This window comes from Embiotoca jacksoni, unplaced genomic scaffold, assembly GCF_022577435.1.
Source record: "Embiotoca jacksoni isolate LCO1_2020_lvr unplaced genomic scaffold, fEmbJac1.0.p SCAF_36, whole genome shotgun sequence".
Classification (NCBI taxonomy): domain Eukaryota; kingdom Metazoa; phylum Chordata; class Actinopteri; family Embiotocidae; genus Embiotoca; species Embiotoca jacksoni.
This window is the reverse complement of record NW_027185388.1, coordinates 1,272,948-1,298,956: the sequence shown is the minus strand read 5'-3', so window position 1 is coordinate 1,298,956 and position 26,009 is coordinate 1,272,948. Positions and strand designations below refer to the sequence as shown.

The 26,009-nt window shown below is 41.3% G+C and overlaps 2 protein-coding genes across 2 annotated transcripts; one reads left to right on the top strand and one right to left on the bottom strand.

Annotated features, from left to right (window-relative positions):
• Positions 1-3,467: 3,467 nt before the first annotated feature.
• On the bottom strand, positions 3,468-19,330 carry vwa11 (von Willebrand factor A domain containing 11). Its single transcript, XM_069165830.1, has 18 exons — positions 19,263-19,330; positions 9,318-9,507; positions 8,552-8,688; positions 8,284-8,428; positions 8,068-8,161; positions 7,777-7,905; positions 7,036-7,222; positions 6,776-6,945; positions 6,442-6,554; positions 6,219-6,335; positions 5,947-6,120; positions 5,696-5,828; positions 5,452-5,604; positions 5,207-5,299; positions 4,796-5,067; positions 4,501-4,634; positions 4,028-4,187; positions 3,468-3,848 (listed from the first exon to the last, which is right to left on the bottom strand). Exons 1-18 carry the CDS (start codon positions 19,265-19,267, stop codon positions 3,468-3,470), a joined length of 2,787 nt encoding a protein of 928 aa, XP_069021931.1. The 5' UTR covers positions 19,268-19,330.
• Positions 10,808-16,704, top strand: LOC138208176 (prostaglandin D2 receptor 2). The gene is made up of 3 exons (XM_069165900.1): positions 10,808-10,946; positions 11,175-11,210; positions 14,625-16,704. The coding sequence occupies exon 3, from the start codon at positions 14,632-14,634 to the stop codon at positions 16,057-16,059; it is 1,428 nt and encodes a 475-aa protein (XP_069022001.1). The 5' UTR covers positions 10,808-10,946; positions 11,175-11,210; positions 14,625-14,631; the 3' UTR covers positions 16,060-16,704.
• Positions 19,331-26,009: the final 6,679 nt, after the last annotated feature.

Here is a 26,009-nt window from a genome sequence, read left to right as displayed (position 1 = left end):
CACAAGTCTGTTTGTTGTCCATGGCGGAGATGACATCATCAAGGACCATAAGTGTAGTGGTGGTACATCCGTGGCCTTTCCTAAACCCAGACTGCAGGTCAGACAAAATATGATTTAAGTCAATGAAGTGAATTAGTTGTTTATGTACCAGTTTCTCTAAGACTTTGGCCAAACAGGGCAAGATGGAAATCGGCCTGTAGCAGTTCGGGTCAGAGCCAGAGCCTCCTTTAAAGAGGGGGAGAATCGTAGCCGATTTCCAGTCAAGGGGGAAAACAGACAAATGAAATGACAGGTTAAACAGTCTTGTAATAGGGGAAGCAATAATATGAGCCGCTGATTTTAAAAACACGGGGTCAAGCCCATCAGATCCAGCTGACTTGTTTGAATCTAATTTAATGAGCTCATCCAGGACTTCTGAAACCTTAACAGGTTGAAGGGAGAAGCTGTTAACGCTGGGTGATGAAGTAGGGGTGTTAGGTGAATCTGTTACAGGGGCAGCTGCACCAAGGAAATTAGACGAGTTCACGAAATGTTGGTTGAGTTGTGTGGCCATGCGCTGTTTATCAGTAACGACAATGTCATCAAAGATCAAAGAAGTGGGTAGATGCGGAGAAGCAAGTTTGTTTTCCATGGATTTTACTGTTTTCCAAAATTTCTTGGCGTCAGAGCCACTGGCTGAGAATTCTTCTTTGTAATAACTGATTTTGGCCTTCCTGATCGCCTGTGTTGTCTTATTCCTGTATTGTCTGAAGGCCAGCCAGTCAGCAGCAGACTGGGAAGACCTCGCTCTCCGCCATGAGGTGTTTTTTAGGCGGATCAGAGCCGCCAAATCATGACTAAACCAGGGGCTGTATCGATTCTTCGTCCGGAATCGTTTCAATGGGGCGTGTTTCTCAGTGATTCGGCTAAAGGTGTTTTTGAAATAAGACCATGCGTCTTCCACTGAGGGGATAAGATTGATTCTTTCCCAAGACGCAGCTGAAACATCATGCAGGAAGGCCTGATTGTCAAAGTTTTTCAGTGAGCACTTGGTCACAATCACCGGTGGACGTTTGACAGAGAGGCCGGAGCGAACGCATGCAATGGCATAGTGGTCACTCAAGTCTTGACTGAAGACTCCAGAACGGTAGTTTGATGGAGTGTTAGTGAGAATGATATCGATCAGTGTGGCAGACGACGGTGATTTCAAATTATGTCTGGTTGGCTCAGATACAATTTGAAAGAGGTTTAAAGCATCAAATTGCTGTGTAACTAAATCAGGGGGGTTGATCATATTCCAGTTTAGGTCACCCAGAAGGACAAACTCAGAGGAAATGTGAGGGGCCAACAGTAAACCGAGAGCTCTTAATGTGCATGCTGGAGCAGAGGGTGGTCTGTAGCAAACAGCTACAGACAGAGTGAAATTTGTTGATAGTTTAAGTTTTAACAGTAACAGTTCAAATTGTTTGGGGACTGATTTAGACAGCGTAACAGAACATTGCAAATGGTCTTTTACAAATAAAGCCACGCCGCCACCCTTGGTGGATCTATCCTGACGAAAGACGTTGTAACCGGGTATTCGAATTTCTAGATCCGAGACACCTTTCTTAAGCCATGATTCAGAGACAGCCAGAACATCAGGGTTTGCAGTGTGCATCCAAGATTTTAAATAGTCAAGTTTTGGCAACAAACTACAGATATTGACATGTAGAAAGCCCAATGATTTACGGTCACAAAAATCATTAAACGACAGATTAGAGGCAGTGGGACAATGAATAGCGGGCCCAGGGTCTGGGTGAACATTTCCAGAGATGAATAACATAAGAATGATTAATACATGGCTGAGGACAGTACTAAAATGTTGCATTTGGTTATCTTTCAATGACTGTTTGGTCAAAATTAAAGCAGAGGAGTCGTGGAACTGCTGCAAGAACATGTGAGAATACAAAGAAATAGGCTTTGTTACATACCAAGTGGGAAGTCCAAAAGTCTTTGTAAACCAGAAGGTTGAAATGTCCCTGGTTGATAAACTAAAGTCCAATGTACCAACACCGTTAGAAATGATGGCAGTCTCCCGTGTGTACCTGCTAGAAAGGCAGCTTGTAGGAGCTGATGTGATCCAGAAAATATAAATGATTGTAAGCCAAAAAGGCCAGGAAGGTTTTAGTGGATGAAACATGTCCAAACCAATAAGCAATAGGTTAGGCTGTTGCAGATTGAGGAGGGTCAGGCTGCAGCCACCAGAGGAGGCTAGGTTGTAGTAGCAGCAGCAGATGGAGCAGCAGCAGGTGGACAGCAGGTGGAGTAGCAGCAGCAGCAGGTGGAGCATCAGCAGCAGCAGGTGGAGCATCAGCAGCAGCAGGTGGAGCAGCAGCAGCAGGTGGGATAGCAGCAGCAGGTGGAGCAGCAACAGCAGGTGGAGGAGCAGCAGCAGCAGGTGGAGGCCAGGCTGCAGCAGGATGAACAGGCCCAGGCCGCAGCCACCAGAGGAGGCAAGGTTGTAGTAGCAGCAGCAGGTGGAGCAGCAGCAGGTGGAGCAGCAGCAGCAGGTGGAGCAGCAACAGCGAACGCATGCAATATACTTCATATATAATGGAGGGTGGGGATTTGAATACACAACATACTTGACTGTATAACTAAAAATTCTCAAGTTGGAGGTGGAGGACTGCAGGGTCATGACTTCAGTAGCATTACGCTGTAAAATGTTATCTCATATCACACAGGAAGTCATTAATTGAGCTCATTTTAATTTAGTTGAATTATCTCATATAAACATGAAAACTAAAGATGAATGAAATGTTCCCATGAAATATTTCCCGATTAGACATATTTTCCTTTTCATTGCTGTCGCTCCGACCTGCATCCAGGATGTACAGGACTTAAACAACGCTTGCCAGGGAGGCGGGATGAATTATAGTCTTCACTGTTCCAAGCTCGAGGTTTTGACATTTCCACAGATTTGTCCGTATATCTTTACAGCCAGACACTGTTCTTTGAGCACGTCTTGGTATATTATAAACTCTTAAAATACACATTTATATGAGACAGTTTTGCTTTGGTAAATGCTTCTCTTTTTTTTCACAAACATGTTTGAAATGCAAACGGTTTATCCACTTCAAGATGAATGTTTAAGTACATTAGTCTTTTTCAATTCTCATTCAATGTCAATATCTCTTCAAATCTGATTGCTGCATCCATTCTCCCGCACTTAATGCTCTCGGGTTCTCTGCAGTCCGAAGATATGACCCTGTTCTAAGACCCCTAATACTGTAGCCATAGAAAGTCCATCCCCCCATTTACTTTAAATGTTCTGGATTTCAGGCAACTTCAGTATACACTCATCATGCATTGCTTACACATTGAAGCAGGTTATCCGAGCATAAAATATCCATCACCAGAAGAAAGTTTAATGCCACATGTACCAGCATTATTTACATTTTTTTTTACTTTGCTGCAGACTATAGATATTTAACCCCAACCGAAGCCCTTCACAGCCTTATTGCGAAGGCAGTTATCAGCAGGCGCAGCCACAGTGGCAGCGACAGAGCGAGAGCAGGAGGGCCACCCGAACGAACAATTGAATGATAGCACTTGCCTACATTACCAACTTTATCCACAGCTATGAACTCTACAATCTGTGAGCAGCAGGATGCGTTGTAGTTTGCCTGGATGAGGGGATCACTCAGCGGGGTGTACGTCAGGTTTCCAGTCCCCTGATGCAGGGAAATGCTCTGTATCCCGGTGCCGTTTCCGTCAGTAAGGTTAGCTGAGAGCTCCCACAGGAAAGGTTTGCACTGGGACACATCGTGAGGGCAATGATCAGCCAGCACACTAACCACGTCACACAGTGGCTGAATAAAATCTGTAATCTAGACAGAAAAGAGAAAAAGATGGGGAATTTCTATCAGAGTAACGTCAACATGGCACTTTAGATCTATAGCACACAGCTATAATAGCCCTCTTTGTAGCTAAATCCAATAGAACTTCTATCACTATGTAGTTACTTGACTGCGTCAAACTATGTTACATCGAGGAATCCTCTGGTTACCTTGGTAACAACGGATAATCTCAGTACGGCGTAATTGGAGTCAAAACCGTTGGACGACTTGGCTTCAATAGTCAGGGTGGTGTCAGTGCCTGATGTGGTGTTGGCGGGTGGGGTAATGGTCAGCGAAGCATGAGCATATTGTCCAGTTTTCAAGGTGAGGCTGTCAAGAGAGGAGAAAAATACACCTGAAGGTTACAGGAATTGGATTTGTGATATAGTAGGAGAGAGTTTGCAGTGCCAGGCAGGTTGGGGTTGAGTTACCCTAACGTTTACTCCATTCGGTGGGTAGGGGTTGTACATGGTACTCCAGGTCAATCGTAGATTTTGTTCAAACAACTAAAAGTATGTTTAAAAACAATAATAAGTCTCCCAAGAAAAGTTTCTTAGTTGCTCCTTATGAAAGAATATCCCTGAAGAAGGTGCTGTTGGGGCCGTGGGAGATATGGTTGGGCACGGTCACTAGTTTCTCTCACCTCTTTGGGTAGGACATGGGGAAGCTTCTGTCATTTCTGGCGTTGATGGAGAATGAACCACCAGAGCCCTGCGTCATCAAACTGAAGGGGAGCTTCAAGGCTTTTCCTGGCTCCACACTGCTGTCCACCACAGCCTAGAGTGGACAAGGGAAGGAAACAGGTAAAGACTACTGATATCCTTCTTATATTCCTAAAATGTTTGGATATTCCTTCACCATCCTCATGGTTTCTGTCATCGAACAAAAGCCGTGTGAAAGGGTACACAGGATGTAAAGGGGAAGTAAAGCAAACAGACCTGGATAGTCACTTTGGAGACGGACATCTGGGTGGTTGACTGCCTCTGAAATTCACTGTTTGACACTTTGTCGGTTCCTTTCAGAAGGACCACAAACTCCCCTTCAGGGACCGCATCAACAGTCACCAGGATGTCTCCGTTGCCCATGTCAGCCATTGTGCTGTTGGCACCGGACCCAGGACCAGACACGGTTACCAGGTTGACATCTCCAACAGTCATCGAGGATGGGCCTCTCCTACCTATTACTGAGAGCATCAGGGTAGCTGGCTGGCCTGAGTTTCCAGACGGAGGGAGAAGATCAAAAGGAAAACCAAATGACAAAGGTACAAGTCATACAAGGTAATATCGGACACTGATCACAGCTGGTGATGTGGTGCTACCAATAAAACTGCTTTATTGCAGCTACTGTACCTGCTTGTGGACGCCCACTGACAACTGCGTAACCCGGGTGAGGTCCACTGAAACTTTCCACAAAGTCATAGATGAAGGTGATAATACTCTGGCCTGGAAACACAAACACTTACCCTAAATACAGATACACAGCAAGAACTCATTGAACCTGTAAATGCACTAACAGTTATGAAAGGAATTTTGTTTAAGTATTCTGACACTTTTGATGAAAAACACGTGTAAACGACAAATATACAGCATCTGACCTGTGACTTTGAGTGTGTACGGTTGGTTGGTCATGATATTAATCTTCCATGTTCCCGCCTGCTTGTCAGCGTTGAGACGAACTCTCATCAGGTTGCCCACTGTCTTAATGGTCCCCAGTTTACCGCTTGCCTCGTTGTGACTCTGACTCACTCCTGGAAATGTTTAGCACATTTCATTAGCAATGAGAATTTACACCAAGAAAGATACACAAAAGGCCTCCACTGCACTGGAACAGTGAGTTACCGGCGGGGTTGGTCAGACTGAAAGAAATGGATGTTCCCGTGATGTAAATAGTGATGTTTTTCAGTGATTCATCCAACATGAAAGGGAAGGTCTCATCCTTCCCAGGGTTCCTCGCTCGCTGAAGAACTGTCACCTGAGGAAAAGGAGGGAAGAGCAAAATGGACGATTAACCTCTTCAATTCTTCAAACTAGTCCGATTCCTTTCTGGTACATGCTTCAGTGAGTATACTCGTAGAGTTTCAAACTTTTACCAGAGCTGAAGTCGAAGTGTCGAGGATAATGTCTGTGGCCTCGGGCAGCTGTTTCTTGGATACCTGGATGGCCTGGCCTCCAGAGGCCAAAGCTAAGTCCTTATAGTTGTTAAAGCTTGCTGCTGTGAGGGAACGACGGCGCCTCCTGCTGGCCGTGGTCATGAAGAATGACACCTGTGGAGATCAGTCAATGTGCAGGTTATATTCATAACCTCTTCACCGAAGTAGACTTGGTGAACATTGGTCGTCATTGAGTGCCAGTCAGCATTTACCGTTGACTTGGTGGTCCTGATGAGAGCAATAATAGTGTCTTTTAGGGCGATGTCTTTGGCTGTAGCATCCGTGAAAACGTATATGTAGGATGAGGAAGGAGCACTCGTGAGAGCCAGCTGGAGAAATGAGAGACCATAACTTCACCTTTTTTACAGAACAAACGCCCCCAAAACAATCACAGTCCCAGTTACAATTTGAAGATGCTGCAGTTCATTGTAGTACCTGAAGTCCTGACAGGGACATCTCAGGGTGATCACCACCACCGTCTGCGCTGAGCTTTGAGATTTCTGCTTTCATCTCATCAGGATCTGTTGTCCTGATGACAGGTCCAAAACCTACATATAAGCACAAAAACGAGCTGAACACCAAAAATAAGTATTTTGGATTCCTACAGAACACTGTGACCTTTATGCAGTTTGTTGCACAGTTAGCCAGATCTACTTTACATTAGATTGCATGTAAATATATCTAGTATAACAACTTTACCATCAAGCTTTGGTCAAATACCACTCATGGTTTTTCTACACATGACATATATAGGTAAAGCAGTTCATACTGGGGTCATTGAAGGGCACAAGGATGTACTCTGAGGGCTCATCCTGAGTTCCTTTTTTGCTGTCAATGATTTCGTAAACAACCGCTCTGGCTTCATTGATGTCGTCTGACATACTGCCCGTGGTGTCAATAACGAAGCACACGACAGATGAACGGGCAATCCCCATCATTCTGTAAGAAAAGACAAGAGAATGTTGATCTTTATCCCAGAGCTCAACTTTCATTTATGATTGAGTTGTTTTTCATATCTGGCCGTCGTACCTCAGAAAGTTATTGTCCCCTGCAGCGAGGCGGATGTCCTCCAGCAGCTGGAGGCTGGCAGCTGTGGCTGCGTTCACAGCAGCATTGTGGACGGCCACGTTATCCGAGCGGCGCTCATCTTTGCTGATGCCTCCTCGAGGCCGCGTTACGCTGGTGAGATCAGCCACGCCTCCGTGGCTACATTTACCTGGTGCAGGACAGAAGGGAGAGGTAACAGTGGGTTGCATGTGGATTTTATTACTTTATCAAAGCAGTAAGTACATTTATCAACACAGAACATTTAAATTAAAGTCATCTAGTTGACGTGTGATACTTATAGAGAGGAACTTTTACATATGAATAAATGTCTGATACATTTAAGCCCTTGCTAAAAAGGTTTACACAATGATGATTAATCAAATCTCTCCTTTAACGCACACTAATTGACCAGTTATAGTTCATTTGTTATATTCATAGAAAGCAACTAACTGTTTTATAGGATGTCGTGTGTGGGACTACTTTTAGGCTGGGAGTAGTCACTTCCTGGAGTCTCTGCTGGTTGCCTGGCAACCTCACAGTGGTGATAAAACTCTGGGAAGTAACTTCGAAATATTAAATGGACAGATATAGCTAATACTGGCATCAATCTTTCTTTTCCTGTTTGTGCATAAATGATTAGTTCAATCTAAATGTGTCATCAGCATGTTGTTAAATATGATGTTATGTGTATTACATATAATATATGTTTATGTGATACAATACCTGAAGGCTTGGTAGAAGAAGAGATTGACAAGTAGCCAGAGGTAAGTTTCTTCTCATTCAGGATGTTGGGGAGGATTTGATTTGGACATGTTCCACTGCCACAGTCACTGCAGGTGGCGGTGTCCACACCTACACAGGCAAAGTGCAAAGAAGAAGCAGGAGTGGAGGCGTTATACTTATACCAAAAGTAATTTGCAAGGATTAAAATATGCATATTGTGCTTTATGATATTTTGCACAACCCAGAGAAAGTTATTTGCTATATCTTGTGTTGTGGATAACACACACTCACCTGCCAGGTTGTCCAGAGGAAGGTCTGGGCGTATCAGGTTGATGTATGGGTCCGTGTTGCCCAGCTCCACCCAGTTACTGTGGCTGTAGAAGTCCTGACAGTGGATGGAAACACACACGACTTTATTTCTATCTTCTTTCCCCTCCATCGTCCTGGCTTCCACTCTGTTTTTTTTTTATTTCTTAACGCCCAGGTGTTTAGATTTTCCCTCCTCACCTGTAGAGTATGAAGGACTCTGCCTAGTGTTTCCCTGGCAGCCTGGAAGTTTTCCTTGCGAATGTTAGCCTTAATGGCCACCACGCCCTCCGTGATGAGACCACGTCCCTCCGAGAAGGCCTCGGAGTTGAAGTGATGTGGAGCACTGGAAGAATTTATCACGTGTAAGAAGAAAATCATATCTAAAGCTTTGGAACACAAACATTTATAGCTGCTTTTTTCTTTTTTTTAATAATAAAATGTTATTCTGTATTTTCTCCTACTTTACCTGTTGGCAAAGTCTCGGTCCAGCAGTCCGTTCTGGACTAAAATCTCCTGAACAGTCGAGTGGAACTTGGCTCCAGACACCTCTCCTGTTGCTGTGGGACCCAGACAGGCCCTGACCAGCTCCTGAAGGGAGGAACCCTAGAGGTCGAAGGTAAGAGATCACAATGTGAGCAGAATGAAGCCTATTAAGCCTATTAAGTCAAGTAAAGTCAACCCTATTGATGAAGCACTTTTCGTGCAAAATTGCAATACAAGGTGCCTCACAATAAAATAAAAATGCAACAATTTTTATGGCAGATAAACGAACGAAACAAAATAAAAGGTAATATAAAATAAGTGAAATGTCAGGAAAAAAAAGACAATATAGAAATGTGTACAAATTATATGTAAAATAGAATTCAAGAAGTTAAAAAGTCATGTCTTAAGATTTATTTTAAAGGTGTTTAAAGATTGTGAAGCCCTCAGCTCTTATTGCTGCTTCAAGTAAAAATCACTACAATTGTCTTCTACATTCTTAAATTCTTATATCTATATTTTATTTCTCGAGTATTGTTGGAATGAAAAAAGAATAAACCACAAAGTGAAATTTTTTTCGGTGTATATATGACTTTCTCTCTTGCTTTTTTAAAGCTTATGTATCCAGGCAAGTAGAGTAAAACCAAGTGTTAAAATGCAAATGAATGTGTTTGTATTTTAAGTGTGTGTTTCTGGGTGACTATGTTGTGCGCTGTCATGCACTCTTTTTTTCCTTGTAATTTCCATCGTACCATGGGGTTGAACTCGTGGCCGGCGGCCTCGGCCACCGCCCGACACGTCTCAGTCACTTTCTGCAACAGAGCCGCTCCTGTAATGCTGACGTGACTGGACGTCCCACGCCCGATGGGGACAAAGGCCCCTGCGGGGCCCGATAGAGCCAAGGCCAGCAGGGCGATGCCCAGCAATGAAGTCATGTTTGATCTACAGAAAAAGAGACATTCATTATTAGCTATCAGGTTGGTTATTAATTGAATAAAACCTCTGACCGAGGAAAGGAAAAACTCCCCTTTCACAGGAAGACAAACCTCAGACAGAAGGAAGGAAAAACTCCCCTTTAACAGGAAGAAAAACCTCAGACAGAAAGGAGGAAAAACTCAATTTTAACAGACAGAACCAGGCTCAGAGGTGTGCGACCATCTGCCTCGAACCAGTGGCAGTGGCTTGCTGCTAAGATTTTCCCATCTGTACAGAGGACTACTGCGTCTCTGTTGTGTGCTTGGTAACCTCCCTGACCATGTTCCTTCTTACTTCGTTACTCAGTTTGACAAAAGTAAATTCTGAAAACATGTTTTCCCTTTGTCATTATGGATTATTTAGTGGAGATTGATATGCAGAGATGTCAATCTCAGCTATTTAAAATTAAATCTTCATCTCCATAAATAGTGACTTTCCTTCATACTGTATGGAAGAAGTGGTAAAAGAAGTATTTAAATTAATTTAGGCAGTACAGTGAAAAAATTAATTAATAAAAGTGTTAACAGTTACAAGTTACACAAGTTACCGAATAAATCTTTTCTCCTAAATTTCACCTTGTCACGGGGATTTTTTTTATTGTAACATTATTGATTCTGTCCATTCCTCTTTGTTTGTAATCTCTCAACATGTTTGACCTCCTTTGTACCAAAAACAGGCATATCGATGGCATTTCTAACGGTTTGAAGTTGCGTCTACCAGCAGGTGGAGACAGCGAGAGAGATTTCTTCTCCCAATCACAATTTTTCTCCTCGTGACTCTTAAGAAATATAAATACTGTGTGCGGCCAAAAAAGCTCATATTTTAAAGCTGTTGTTGGAGTTAAAACAGATTTGGACTGCTGTGTTAACATCACAAGGAAATGTGCCAGTATGTGAACTAGTTTGCTGTCAGAGTGTATCATCATGGGAAATCTGCTTCAGTTTGAAGTGTCAGTGGAACTAGTTCACACAAGTCCAGTCTTGTCGTGATCTTCAGTCACGTAGGACAGACAGATAACGACATATCACGGATATCCTTTTTTACTGTGTTACTTCCTGTTATTTTCCCTGCACCTCTCAAAGATTTTTTTTTTCGTGTATTTGTATTTATCTGTACCTGTCGAAACTGAAATTTAAATGGAATTTGCATCCATGCTGCTCGCCTATCAGAAATGTCATCAGCACGAAGGGGAAGGGGCGGAGCAAAGGGCGGTATCAGTGTGTGTGCGTGCGTGTGTGTGTGTGTTTCAGCGGGTGTCTCCGGGACAGGAGAAAGTGACAGAACTGGAGGGATGACTTTTTTTTGAATGAAAGTAACACAAAGAGACACACGGAAGAAACACACAACAGGAATCTATGAAGGGTTTCTTCTTCTTCTGTCCTCTGTGAATGTAAACCAGCGTTTAGGTGAGTGTTTCCCACTAAAATTAATTCTCTTCCCAACATCATCATGATTCACTGCAGCTTTCGACAAACAAGGACTCCTGTTATCAGTGTATGTTTTAATGATACTGACTTTTAATGGCTTGGGTTGACTTCCTGCAGTTAAGAATTGGTCAATGTTTGATTTGTACCTTTTATTGTTTCGCGCTTTTTATTACAGTTTTAAATTCTTTGTTTTTAATGTCGTTACAGACCTACTGAATTTCATGCTGCACTAAAAGTTCCACAGTAAGTATTTTAGATTTTTTTTTCTTCTATATTTAGTTTATGCTTCACTTCTGTATCATGTAATTAAATATATTCAGTCATATGTGTTACCTTAAAAAGGTGCTTACAGGGTTAGTTGGGTAATTCATCGTAGAAATTTGCACAACACAAGTAGTTCTGCTTTTTTCTTGTTCAGTAAAATAATTCAAAGACAAAATACAGTATGTTATCAGCACCTATCACACCCACACATAGAGCAATATTTTTTTTTTTAATTAGAAATGCTAAATAAATCAGAAAAGCTAAATAAATCATATTATTTTTGAATGCTCGGTTGCAAATATCAGACAGATGTATCTGAGATCATTTGATAGAAAGCAAGATGTTGATTAAGTTTTATGGTCACTGGAAAGGCTGCATTGCTACTGTTTGATTTTATTTCTTTACAGTATGGGATGTTTTAATATCTTTCTACTCCATTATTACCCATGGTTAAAAATGAGGTAGATGTACTTAATAAAACACCAACTGATTGTTTATATCAGATATCAAAAGCAACATCAGAGCTCCTAATAAGGAGGTAGCACGGGTCAGCCATCCAGGCTCTAACACTCAGCTCACTGAATAAAACAAATACTCTCTGTGTTCATGAAACTTAAAACCTAAAAAGGAAATATTAGCAAAACCACAAAGTTGATTTGTTTCCTAAATCTCCACAGCAGGTTCAGCAGTTCAGTGCAAAGATGCAGTGAGTTTATTCTGTGTTATTTAGTTTTTCCTCATATTTTTGGGTAAAATCATTTTCTGATTTTAAAGTCTGGTGTCACACTTACACATTCTCAAATTAAGAGTTTACTTACAAGCAAAAAGACACCCTCTGATTTGAGGCCATATTCATCTGATTTACGGTTGCGCTGCCACGTAATCAGCTGTGTCTCCGATAAGTTACTCATGTCTGTGTTCATGTGCAGACACGGTGCAGCGTTTACCTCATCTGGGTAATTGGTGTGAAGGCATGTGAATTAGAACTTTACTGTGGCTGTATGCAATAATTCCATAGCACTTTGAGTTGTCAAAATGATACAGTATTATTTATATATTTATTTGTATTAATTATTATTGAATTCCAAAGCATATCAGTACTTTGATATTGTATTGCGAGTATCACATGATAATAGACCTGTAATTGGCTAATGTGTGAACATTTGTAACCGTGGAGACAGAAGTACAAGAAATCAAACAAAATTGTTTTAACATGTCTGACAGTATATCGTAACACTGGGAAAATGGGACTTGTTACAGTATGTTGTGTTTTTTTCACACTAAAGACGTCTTGGTTTAATCGTCTTCCATGTTCACATTTGTTGCACTTTTTCTGGGGATTTTTAATATTTATTTAATTTAATACAGAAATTACAGAAATTGAATTGAATTTATTTTATTTAATATGTTAAATCTTATCTCATGTCAGCATCAGAAGGAAGTCAACACACTTTAATCAACTAAACTGTTTTTTTTTTGTTAAGTCCTCACCGCCTCCTGTTACGCTTCTCACCTTTGCTACCAACAAAAAGTGACTGAGAATTTTGTCATTCTTTAGAGCCGTGAGTTTCAACAATGTGACATGGAGCCACTATCAGCTGTCGTCATATTTCATAATAACTCAAACAGTTGTGCCTGCTCCAAGCTCACTAATGACAACAGCCAGTGGCATTAAGCGCAGTGATACCCCAGTTTTAGCTGCGATGAGCAGTCAATTAACAGAAAATGTGTCTGCAATGATTTTAAAATTCAATTCATTATTTTGAGTAATTTTTTTTTAAGGAAGAAAAATTCCCAAATTTTGTGTTGGTTTTTATTCTCCTCAACAATTTTAAACGTAATTCAAAACATTTGACGAGAACACAAACGGTGAATTACATTTTTCACTGTTTTATTGGCAAAATGTTGGATCGAGCCATGGCAAAAAGGATTGGCAGATTAATTGATGATGAAAATGACTCGTTGGTTGCAGCCCTAATATTTGGTCAGTCCTGATTTATTATCCACTTGGTGACGACTTTGGTTACGTGCCAGACTTGTGTGATAGAGCATTGTAAGGATTTTCAAACTGAATGAATCTCTATCATCTAAAGAAAACGTTTGTGTCTCTAAAGTTTGGCTACCTGTATGTCTTTAGTGCAAAGTGATTATTTTACTTCAATATATATATATATATATATATATATTGATTGATTGATAGATCAATAATCTCATAGATAATAACTTGGATTCTGTCTACAGCATGCTGGCTTCCCTTTGGGTTCCCAGGCATTTGTTTTGCTTCTCTAAGCTTATCTAGTTGGCCAATAGTTGGAATGTGGCTCAATCACAGCAGCAAGCTCTGACACGTTGTTTGCATAAGAAAGAAACAGATTTTTTTTTCAAAAAGAAAACACAGACCTTCATATTACAAATGAAATGTTTTTGTTGTATTTAGTGAGATTAGTTTGCACACCTACCCACTGGTTAGCCATTTTCCCTAAAACATTCTCAGGACAGTTGTTCCATTGGTTAACATTACTTAAAGCACTTTGAATTGACGTGCTGTTGAAATGTGCTCTCCAAATAAACTGGCCTTGCCTTTCGTAGAGTGTCACTGTAAAAGAAAGGTTGTGACTGTACAGTTAAAAATACAAATATGTAACTTCTCAGAAACTGATTGTGCTAAAAATGAGTCCCAGCACAATAAAGTAGGCTACTGCCAAGCATACGGCTGTAATCATCTGTAATCATGTCAGTCATGTTGTTTTTCTAAATCTTATTAACTTAATTACACTGAATAAAGTTTTCTTTAATGTTTTCTTGCTGGTAAAATAAGGTACTAATTGGTCGATAAAGATAAACAAGTGAGACAAGTAGTGAATCATTTCACTTAGTCATATGGGAGCGCTGCAGGTGATGGCACATCTACCTGCATCATCACTGTCATAAATTGCTCACATAATTTTTTCCTCTTTTGACATCTGTTAACACATTACAAAATACTAGACACCGTTGGAGGAAAATGTACGAAGCATTTGGCTTTTAATCACTCCAGCCCCAGTGGATTTTTTTTTTAATTCCACCCTAAAACAAAACATTCCCGAACAACCTCAGGATGTAAAGATCAGAGACACCTGAGAGAATTTTGAAATATAGTAAGTCTCATTGACTCCAGAGTTAGACGTTAAAACTCTTTACTTCTGCCTCGTCACAACTGTAATATAGGGAGTAAATAGCAGCCCTTAAATTCAGGAAACACTGATGTTATTCGGCCCTTCAGAGTGGCTGGGCGAACGCTAATACGAGCCGATGTCATTCACAGCGAAGAAAACTGAAGCTGTGAGCCGCGGCCGGGCTGACACATTTCAAGTGTCGATAAGCTTCTTGTCTGTGTTTGTTTTCTTCTGTCAGAGCACTGATGTCGAACATGGCCCTCGATGCGAATATCTCAGAGGAGCACCTCTTCTGTCCCCTGCTTGAAATGATGAGGAACCACACGCTCAACAAAAACATGAAGGGCAACCTGGTGGTGATTTGCATCCACGGTCTGCTCTCCTGCCTGGGGATTTTGGAGAACGCCCTGATCCTCTGGGTGGTGGGCTTCCGCCTGAAGCGTCACACCGTGGCCTCCATCTGGGTGCTCAACCTGGCTATGTCCGACTTCCTGGCCACCCTCACGCTGCCCCTCTTCACCTTCTACCTGACCTCTCACCACAGCTGGGAGCTCGGCAACCCTCTTTGCAAAGCGCAAGCCTCCGTCTTTTTCCTGAACATGTTTGTGTCGGCCTTCCTGCTGGCGGCCATCTCGCTGGACCGCTTGCTTCTGGTGGCCATGCCGGTGTGGAGCCAGAATCACCGCTCGGTGGCGGGAGCGTGGAAGGTGTGCGCGCTGGGCTGGCTGTGGGCCGCAGTAAATACATTACCTTACTTCCTGTTCCGCTCGGTGACTGAGAAAAAGGACGGGAGGAAGTTGTGCTACCATGATTTTGCCTTGTATCTATCTTCTACTGCCACGCTGGAGCAAGAGTGCAACGTGAGGCAGGGCGCAACGGCCATCTCAAAGATGCTGTTTGCGTTCCTGTTCCCCCTGCTGGTGATCGCAGGGAGCTACGTCGTAATCAGCGTGAGGCTGAGGAACAGGAACAGGAGGAGGATGCAGAGTAACACCAGGCTGAATAATGCGCTGATTACGTCAAAGAGAGACGGACAGCCAGGAGCAACAAGCATCCCTCTAACCACTAAAACTCCTGACGTCTTTCGCAAGACTTCGACCTTCGGGCCGACTTCACCCTCGACGGAAAGCGCCCGGTCTCCCACCACCGCCAATCCGACCAATCAGGGACAGCTGTCCCAGAGTTTCACCAAAATGGTGACATCTGTGATCGCTGCGTTTGTACTTTGCTGGGCTCCTTATCACATCTTCTGCATGATCGAAATGACCGCCCAGCACAGAGAAGAAAATCTCAAGCTGGTGGAGGTGGGGTTGCCCCTGGCGACCACCTTCGCGTTCTTAAATCCTCTGCTGAACCCGATTCTGTACGCCTTCAGCTGCCCGCACTTCTGCGTGAGGATACGGCAGAGTCTTGGCGCCGTGTTTGACGGACTGGTGGAGGAAGGTGGGGGATTACTGATGGTCCCGGGGAAGAGTTTAAGAGCTCACATCAGGCGCAAGAGCAGTCGAGATGTGAGTCTACCAACGCCGGGATCGCCGAAGGGTTCTCGTTCACCTTGTCAATATCCAGACATCCGACCCCCTTTTCTGCCACCTTTGCTCTCCAAAAGCCCCGAAGACAATCGGAAGTTTTATGCAGGACAAGAATCCAAAAGTGAGGCAGAGAACAGCTGAGAGTTTTGGCTTCATGTTTAGTGAAGTACCTGATTTATGTTTAATAATGTAACGTATGTATATGAACATGTAGAGCTCACTCGGCTCTTGAATGAGTTTAATACAGTATTTCTTGCTACTTTGGTCCAGATCAAAAGATTTCAACAAACATTTGATGGATTGCCAAGAATCTTTGCATCTTTGTGTTGCTCAGAATCTTCTGATTCTGCAGATTTCCTTCGACTTTTTGCTTTTGTGCCAATATGAGACTGATAGTTTTTTGTTTTTTTTTATAGAAATATCTTGAAAGATATCGGATAAATTGTAGTGAAATTTGGTGCTGACATACATGGCACCCAGAGGACAAATTGTCTTCACCAAGGCAACATTTAATGTCGTCCATTATTTCGCTTTGTGGCCAAATACCACAGGCTATAGGAGAGAAAGGAACCAGGTACAACACATATTTTATGGGATATCACGCCCCATTCAGTACGTGTTGTACCGAATGAATCGACTGAAAGGGAACGTTGTAGCTTCAGCTGTGTCTTTTTGTGCTGATTGTACAGGTATCTGAGATCCTACGCTGATATTTGCATTTTGACCACGTGTAAATATTGTCAAATCTTTTGCACTAAACTGAATGGCATCACTCCAGATGAATATTGTGTTAGTTTGTCTTTTTCACTTTGGTATTAAACTGAAAAACATTTTATACAAAAAAAAAAACAAATATTGGAGTGTTTTAATTGGTTTGGATTTTTTGTCACCACTTTGGGCTCTTAAAATGTACTCAAAATAAATATTATAAAAGAAGAAAATCATATCCAAACTGTGACAAGAGGACACAGATACACGGAGATCCACTGCTGTAGACTGGATGTTCATGCTATGCAGATTAAGGCCACTAGAGAGCAGGATGTCACTGACGACATCAGCAGACATGAAACGATAAAGCAGGATTATGCTTTTCAGGACCTGTAATCCAGGAGCACTTTAAATCTGAACTGCTGAACGTCTGAGCACCTTTATGACTGATTGGATTTGATCATATCTGATATGCATTTTGATTGACTGTCTCATCGCGGCCATTGCAATTGTCTGCCTCCATCACCCTCAGTCACACACACACACACACACACACACACACACACACACACACACACACACACACACACACACACACACACACACACACACACACACACAGGGTGGGGTATAATGTAGGCCACCGCAGCGTGGGATTACCATGGAGGTAGTTGTAATTTGGAGAGAATATTAAAGCGTGAAGATCCAGAATATAAAGACAGAGCAGGATTAAACCTAACGGGTCAGCCTGACATCCAAAGTTCCACTTTCCTCTCAGCCATTCACTTCCAACAGATTATTATTCTCTCTCTCTCTCTTTCCCTTAGGGACTATCTTTCTCTGTTTTCCCCCTCTGGTTTCTCTGTTTCTCCCTGGAGGTTTGCGTGGATGTACAGTGATGCATTTTTCTTTTTAAGTGATAGAGGAAACAAAGAAGACAAAGGGAACTCAAGGGAGCGATTGATGGAGGAAAAGTCGATGTTAACCTTTCATTAATTGATTCTACAATCAGCTTGATGCGCAGCAATAATATGTTACAAAGGCTTTGAAAGCATCTTTTAAAGGGATTGTACAAAAATTATTAGCCGGGTAGGAAGCATTCTTCTTGGTTTATTTTTTAATTTTCTTAAGATTTAATCAATCTCTGCACCACCAAATTAAATCTCTTACAGTTTCAAAAGCCTGAAGTGATGAGTATATGAATCGCCCGAATATCTATCAGTGTAATTCAGAAAAGATGTGAACAGACACGAATGGAACGATATAGATGAAAACAAGAAATTAGATGTTTCTGACACTCCGCTGCAGACGGATAAGAAAGAAGATAATGAAACAGCAGGAGAACAGTGACGAACACTGACGGCGCAAGATGCTGAAGATGATTCTGCCAGAGAGATTATGTAAAGCGCTGCGAAAAACAGTTGTTACAGATGAGAGATAAGGCAAAAATGAAAGAGAGAGTACAGTATGTGGAGGAGTAAGTATCACTTTAAAAGGGTTCAATGCACTGCTGCACTACTTATAGCTGACAGATGCTGACTAGAGAATTAAATCTGAGTTGCTTTTCAGTGATTTTCTTTCAACAGTCGTGTACTGAAGGATACGCTTACGCACACGCAAACACACAAAGAAGAGAATGTATTAGTGCAAAAAGAAAAAAAAAACTCAACAAAATCGTGGTATACCGCCAACAGGGATTTTGTGATACTCTATACTTTGTAATTCAACCGTCTTTTACATTTTACATTGGCTCCACTACATTTCATAGAGGAATCTCATACTTTTACTCCACTGCACTTACAGTATTTCATAGTTGGTTGACTAGTTACTCTCCTGATTGAGATTTTACATAAAATTAAAAAAAGGTTTTACAAAATATTCTGGATCTGTAAAGATGAAACGGTAGTTTCTGACCTATTTGCCTTGTTTCAGAATTGTGAGCAGGTTAGCTGTTAAGTCCGTTTTGCCTCGACACTTCTTCGACGGTTTGATATTAATGAATAAAATGAAAAGTTTTACAAAATTATAGCATTTTTTTTTTAAAGTGGTTTTAAAAACCAATTTCAGAACTTGAAAACCACTGGACTAAACAACCTAACTGTTTCTTTAGTGGTTAAACTAATTCTACCACAACAATGTTCGGGTGATACATAGTTCTGTGCTTTAAGTGTGTATTTATGTGTTAAGTATGTTTAGGCTTATTAAGCATTTGCTAATCAGAGGCTGGGAAAGCCACGGTTATGGCTGAAGTGATGTGGACTCATAGTTAGCTGTAGAAATGATTATGTCATTCTGTAATGACTGTGAGTGGATGGGTTGCAGTTTATGTTAAAAGTTAAGATGTATAGAGTGAAGCAATAGCCCTGCTCATTATTTCTGTTCAGTATCAGTAGTGTGCCGATATTTCTTTGTTTCTGCTTTCTTGTAGAATCGCACAATTATCGCACACACTCACACAATTATACACTCTTATTCACACACTTATTCTCACCCACAGATTTGCACACACACATTATTACAAAACCACATCCACAATAATATGCAATAAAAACAACAACAAAAGAATGATGTTACGTGAATGGTGCACTCTGACACAAGATCATTTAGAGCTGGAGAAATGTCAGTATGATACTCACCTCATGGGCTCCACGACAGGACCAGGATGAAATCCCAGCACAAAACTGCTTCTTGTTGAACCGAGTTGAATTCCTTCTTCTATATTTTTTCCCCTTTCATTTTCAATGAAATACCTTCTGGCAGAGAAGGCTGTGTGCTATAATTCTGTGCAACCCCACAATCAGCAGTGATGGAATGTGTTTGCTGCTGTGACTTGTTTTAATTATTTATGAAGGAAGTGGGAGTGAACTTAGTCAGTAAACTTTCAGTTTCTCAAACTCCAAACCCCTTATACAGTCACACAAGATTCATAACTGTTTCACTATAAGTCAAATTGTAACACTACGATGCCATTGCAAAACGGGATGTTTTCAAGCCTGTTGCTCAACTTGGGGAAATCCACATAATCATATTGATTGGGACTCAGTCTAATCACTTGGACAGATTAGGCTATTTATTATTGAGAAACCATTACTGACAACTTTCTCTTTATTAAATTACAGATTATCGGTATAGATATTTGGGACTGAGGCATAATGGAGATAAACTAGAACACACATATTCACACAGAGTGGTGGGAGGAAGACAAGTGGGGTGCAGCAGCACCTCGAGGAAAAATGTTTGTTTGTTTGCATTATTTGTTTTAATATTTCCTATAGTTTTTGTGGCTGTTTGTGTGTGTTTGTGCGTAAGTGCTTGTAAAGTGCGTGGGGACAATGTTTAATGGTGATCAGACATCGTAAATGAAACAGATTTGAAAAAGGAGGGAGAAATATACATTTTAAAAGTTTTTTTGTTTTATCTTAATTTTTAGACGGTTATGTTCAGATTGGGATTATATATATATTTTTTTAACTTTAATAAATTGCTAATAGCGGATCAATTCCAAATGTGCTCCAGTCGGAAGTGACGTTTAAGTTCCGGCGGACGGGTCAGGTGATCTCGCGTGACTTTGATCGCAAACAGGTGCGGCGGCAGAAGAAAATGGCGCCGCGAAAGAAAATGGTGCCGCGAAAGAAGCCGTCAAAAAGAGTGAAAACCGAGCGAATCAGAATCGACAACCGACAGCAGCTGATGAAAGATGACGGACAAGAACCTGAGAGAACTGTTTGTCCACTAAAAACAAAAAGACAGGAGCCTGAAGTTTATGAAACCAGCGAGGACCGGAGTGGACGGAGGAAAGGTAAATCACACACCTCGGGTCGTCATTGCTGTGTTGTTGTTGTTGTTGTTTTTTTAAGAGGTTTTAGCTGTTAAATTTTAAAGCTAAATTAAATATACTGGTGTCATAAAACTTAGAGGAGTCCCCAGTCCTGCTTAGCCTGTCAGGATGGAGGATAAAAACACTTAAACAGTGATGAAAACGTTAAGCAACCTAAAAAAAAAATAAATAAATAAAAGCATAAAAAGTTACAGTGCAGTTTAAGACCTCCTCAAATCTGCTCCAGTGAAAAGCAGCAAACAGGAGAAGTCTTGATTTAAAGGAGCTGAGAGTAACGACTGTGGGACCAGAAAGGAGACCCGTCCCAGGTGACCCAGGGGGGTTGGGATGGTTCATAAGGGAGCAGTAGATTTATTTATTTTTAACCTTAAACCTATCAGTGCTTTATAGACCAACAGCAGGATTTGAAAGTGGATTCTTTGCCAGATTACTCTTCTAACCTGTACTGTTACAGTTGTTGAGTCTGCTGAAGATAAATGCATGGACAAGTTTTTCCAAATCCTGTTGAGACATAAATCCCTCTAATCCTTGATATAAATGATCCAACGTTAATTGTTCTTGAGGTTTCCAGACAGAAATTGGACCACGGTGGTTCCCTGAGGGGTTTAAATGCATCAAAAAAAATGCAATAAATTAAACTAAACAGATTAGAAAAATAAGAGAGTAATATCTTTAACACAATGGGCCTAAATGCACGTTCATTTTTTTTTTTATTAACCGTTAGTTTGGTGACTTTGCTTTGCCTGTGAATACTTAATGCTCTTATCGTCAATATATTTCACAGATGTGACTTTCAGAGCGGCTGTTGTGTGATCTTTGTGTATATTTTGTGTGTGAATATAATCGCCTGCTTTACAAGTGTTTTATCATCAATTGTGTAAATCTGGCTTTTTAAGAGCGCACGTGTGTGTGTGTGTGTGTGTGTGTGTGTGTGTGTGTGTGTGTGTGTCTTCTTTTTTGAGGGCCATAATGCGTAAGATGTAAAAACGCGTGCACAACCAATATTACATTTTCCAGCATATTTTATTTATGCAGGTCTTCGTTATATCAGTTTTGAGTGTTACACCACCACCTCACCCCCCACCCCCTGAAGATTTTTTTTTTTTTTTTTTTTTTTTTTTTTTTTTCAGAACAATGACAAGCTGAGTCTGAGATGACCTCAATTTTTCACTGTACAGGGGATTTAGAAAAACCAACGAGAAACCAGCTCTCACGTTGTCATCACAAATGTCACACCAAATAATAAGCTCCCTGTTACGTTATTAGATCGAACAGATAATATGTAATAACGGCGTCTCCTCCCGACTAATCCGGGTTTGTTCAAACACGTAGATTCGCCCGGGGAGGTTTTGTCTTCGTTGCTCACGGCTCTTCCTTCCTCTGACTTTATTAAAGGGTGGTGAACATCACAAAAGATGTGAGGAACTTTTCACTAATTTAAGAAAAAAATCTAACAAAACTTTACTGAAATTGACTTTATGATTGCAATTATTATGATACCCCTGAAATTATTTGCCCTAAATGCAATAAACCTGATTCTGCTGCTGAACCTGCTGCTTGAAAGTTTGGACACTTGTTGCTGCCGAACCAAAACGCACATTTGCATCATAACCACTTCATATATTGATATCTTGTGGATATTATGACCTAAGACCAGATGTCGTATTTGGACATCTGGATATTGTGATAAGGCATAGGTTTGGTCTTTTCCCGGTTTTAAGGTCTGCATTACAGTAAAGGGATGCAATTTTCTGAACTTCCCACAATTTTGTGTTATTTGTCTTTACCCATTTGTCATTATATCCATTTTTATTAATGATTATTTATCAAGCAATCTCCTTGTGTTGTCTAAATATTTTTGGAAAACCAATGATACCAATGGATCTCTACAGTATCATTGCAATATCGATATTTATTGATCGTTATTTAGTCACAAGTAACGTGATGAATGATTTCTGTCAGTATCGTTCCAACACTTCGTCTGCAGCTGGATTTCTGTTTCTCTCTCCATTTTTTTAATGTCTCTTTCTTTACACCCTAATACTCAGATTAACATGGAAATAAAAGTCTCTGGGCACATCAAATCCAAGTTATAATAACAGACGAATTTTCCTTTCATTGATCAACCTGACAACTTTTTTTTTTTTTTGGTTTGTTTTGTCTTTGTTTTCTATCCATCGTTCTAAAACCATGATGTTCAGACATTTTGACTTGTCACAGCAGGAAGAGCACAGATGTTCAAAGAAAGATTACATTACAGATGGCCGGCTTTGTTCCATTCAAGTGACCCATTAAGCCAAGGCAGCATGACGGTGCACAATAGACCTTTTTCATGGCAGACAAGCACAGGTTTGCGTTCGTGCATGTTGGATCGCTGTCGTTGCTCACCGGGACAGTTGATGGAAACTGAGCCATCATTAGTTCACACTGAGCATTTCAGAAATATCTGCAGTGAAAAAAGGTCTCTACCAAAACCCTGAAACTCCTGCTGCTACATGCAAATTAGCTTTCAATAATTTTGTTATTTTATGCTGTGGTTTTTATGTCAAAATTTAATGTCAAAGCTCTATTTCAGTCTTTAAAAATACATATTTAGGTTGCAGTGTCAGTAATGTAAGTGAGCAGTGTTATCGTGAATTATTTTGTTTGTTTATGTTTTTTTAAACTTTTGACTGCAGACACGCCTAAAACACATCTTCCTATTTTAATCTGCGTGTTTCGTGCCTACGTGTTGGGTCTTGCTCTGTTGGGATCAACCCGCCTCTCTTTGTCTTTTTTTTTTTTTTTTTTTTTTTTTTTTTTTTTTGGCGTCTATTGTGGGAACATCCACTTAATCTCATTCAATTACTGGTGTGGTTTAACTGTTCCAGACCTGCCCTTCTTAAAAGCAGTCCTGCCAATTCTCTTCAACATCTACATCTACATCTCAGAATCGCATTTGTGGCCCAAAGCCCGAGAGAATCAGACAGTGCTGACCACCAGACCGCACTGATAGGAAGTGTGTTGTGGTTCGTGACATGCATGCAAAGCACATTCCTATATGGGGAAAGTAATAAACAATGGGAAGCTCTATGAAATGCAGAGGATTGAGGACAAGCCTACATCAGCATCCGAACGGACGAGATCAGAGCGCGAGACAGGAAATAAATGCGGGATTATTTGAGATGCCACATACATGAACAGGAAATGGTGTCAGGCTGAAAAAAACAACAAGGAAACAAACAAAAAAAAGACGAGATGTGTGATCACAACTGACACACTTCTCCAAAATATATAACTTTTTGATGTCATTTCAAAACTAGTTACACATGACTGTACACATTCATAAACTTGATGCAGCAACATCAAAAGATATATATATATATAAAAAAAAAAGACTGCCGCTAAAAATAATGTTCCAAAATATATTGGCCCAGATCAATTAGCACGTGTGTGTGATGGTGATATTTTCCAGGCACACGGATGAAAAAGCAAGTGAGGGATTCGGATACAGGATGTGGGATGAAGGATGGAGGGATGAGAGAAGGAGGAGCAACATCAGTAGGAGATACGCCTCAGATTATCACCCGGTGTCCATGCTCCAGAGACGGTTAAAGAGGAGGGTTGGGCGCCAGCGTGACACAGAGAGACACAGGACATCCTCCTGGATGCGAGCCGGACCGCGAAGATGAGTGACGTGAAAAGTGTTTCGTCCGTGGAGGTGCCAGAGGGGAAGTTAATAAAGAAGGTCAGTGGATGCAGATGCCAAAAAAAAAAAAAGAGATGTGACTGTAATCCTGCCACTGACGGCTCTTACAAACTCCACATGGTTCACTGTGGTGGCAACAAGGTTTGGCCTCTGGGGTCCGGCCAGCAGGCACTGCTTGAATTATTTATCCACAACTTTTTAACAGAGTGATTGTTTCATTTTTTATTTCTTTTAAAAACAACATAAATGTCAGAGCAGTTAGTGAGAAAGTAAACTGACTATTTCCTTCAGTCGTATTATTAGTTTTTAGCTTACTATTATTTGCTGGTACATTATTAGATTTTTTTTTTTTTTTAAATGCTAATTGTGAATGCTATATCACCTACAATAGATGTGCGTGCTCTCTATCTTGCTGTCGTTGCTGCCTCTTCTTTGTCTCAACCTTTTTCCGCTTACTTTCTGTCAAGGTATTTGATTGCATTTATTTTTGAAGAGCGCCACGACTCGCGTTCATTTCAGCTCAATGATTAATTCATAATCTCTGTTGAATGACAAACTAACTCCCCTTCCCGTTTTTGACCTCTTTGTTTCGTGCTATATTCTCCAGGGTTCCATCAAGAAGAAGATCGAGTCGTTAAGGCGATGGAGTTCGGCGAGTCTGAAGAGGCCGTCGAAGACCAAGGCCAAGACCTTGAGTCTGTCCTCCCCCGTGGAAGACCCCGAGGACATCTGGCTGCAGGAGGGAGACCGGAGGAAGCTGTGCCCCATCGTTGACTCCGTCTTCGGACAGGTAGGACTCTGAACTGTTGAACAACCGTAGCAGAAGATGTCTGTAAATCGTAGTTCGGACTAAAGAGACGGAGATGTCTTCGAACGTTGCGGGGAAAAGTTGCAGCCGTGCGAACTGTCCTGTCTCTGATCAACTGAAGCCAGCTGATGGTGTCGCCTGCTACTCAGTTTGTCAAGTCGCAGCCGGGCAGTTCATTAGAGCTCATTTATCTCATTAAAGGAGATAACAAGTCCTCTAAAAGACCAAAACAGAGGAGAATCTGACGAAACGGGGAAAGTCTGCAGCCTCAAGCTCATGCCTGCGTAAATTTGCAGAAGCCCCTCAGGTTTTCCACTGAAGCACCTGCGGGTGCCTCCTAATTCTCTACCCTCTTCTTCTTCTTTTTTTCTTATTGTTTCATCACAGCTGAAAATGCAACTGTTGCAAGTAACTTACTATCACTTTGTCATTCATGTTTTATAATGCTACAAGTAGGGGAGAATTACATCATAACACGAAGAGGATTATTTTTTCATTTCAATTGAAGAGCATGTGGAGAGTGTGAAGATCAAATTAGCAGATTGCTCACAGCGTTCGTTGCGTCTGAGTGCGCTCGAAATGCAAATCTGTGACGGTGTGAAACGCACACGGGGAACACAAGTCCGCTCTGTGGCTGTAGTTTGTTGGCAGAGTCGATAGCGTCGCGATAAGTGACAACTTAATGTGCAGTTTTTCAGTCTTGTATGAATCAGTTGTCGCTCTCGTGCCGATTTCAAAAGGTGTATAAAATGTGGTTTCTTCAGGTGGAAGCTTTGTAGTTCAACTCTGTGTGCAGAAGCCTGACGGACGCTTTAATATCTTGTAGGGATCGTTTTGTTGTTGTTGTTGTTGTTTTTGTGCGCTTGTGGCTGATTTTTAAGTGTATTAACTAGGTTTTGTTTTCTCACTGGTTTGGTCTGGATTTTTAGCGGTGGAGCTCAGAGCATCACAACAGGAACGCTTTGACAAACTTTGTGTCTGTAATCATCACCTGTGGCTTCATTCGGTTTTCTGTTCTGGTTTGTGTTGTTTACCGGAGCAAAGGGGGG

Coding starts and splice junctions, on each gene's coding strand:
- vwa11 (XM_069165830.1), bottom strand. Junction 5,829..5,946: donor ACACTTCGACTTCAGCTCTG/GTAAAAGTTTGA, acceptor CCTTTTCCTCAG/GTGACAGTTCTTCAGCGAGC. Junction 5,068..5,206: donor CAGTGGGCGTCCACAAGCAG/GTACAGTAGCTG, acceptor CTGGAAACTCAG/GCCAGCCAGCTACCCTGATG.
- LOC138208176 (XM_069165900.1), top strand. CDS start 14,632: ATGTCGAACATGGCCCTCGATGCGAATATCTCAGAGGAGCACCTCTTC.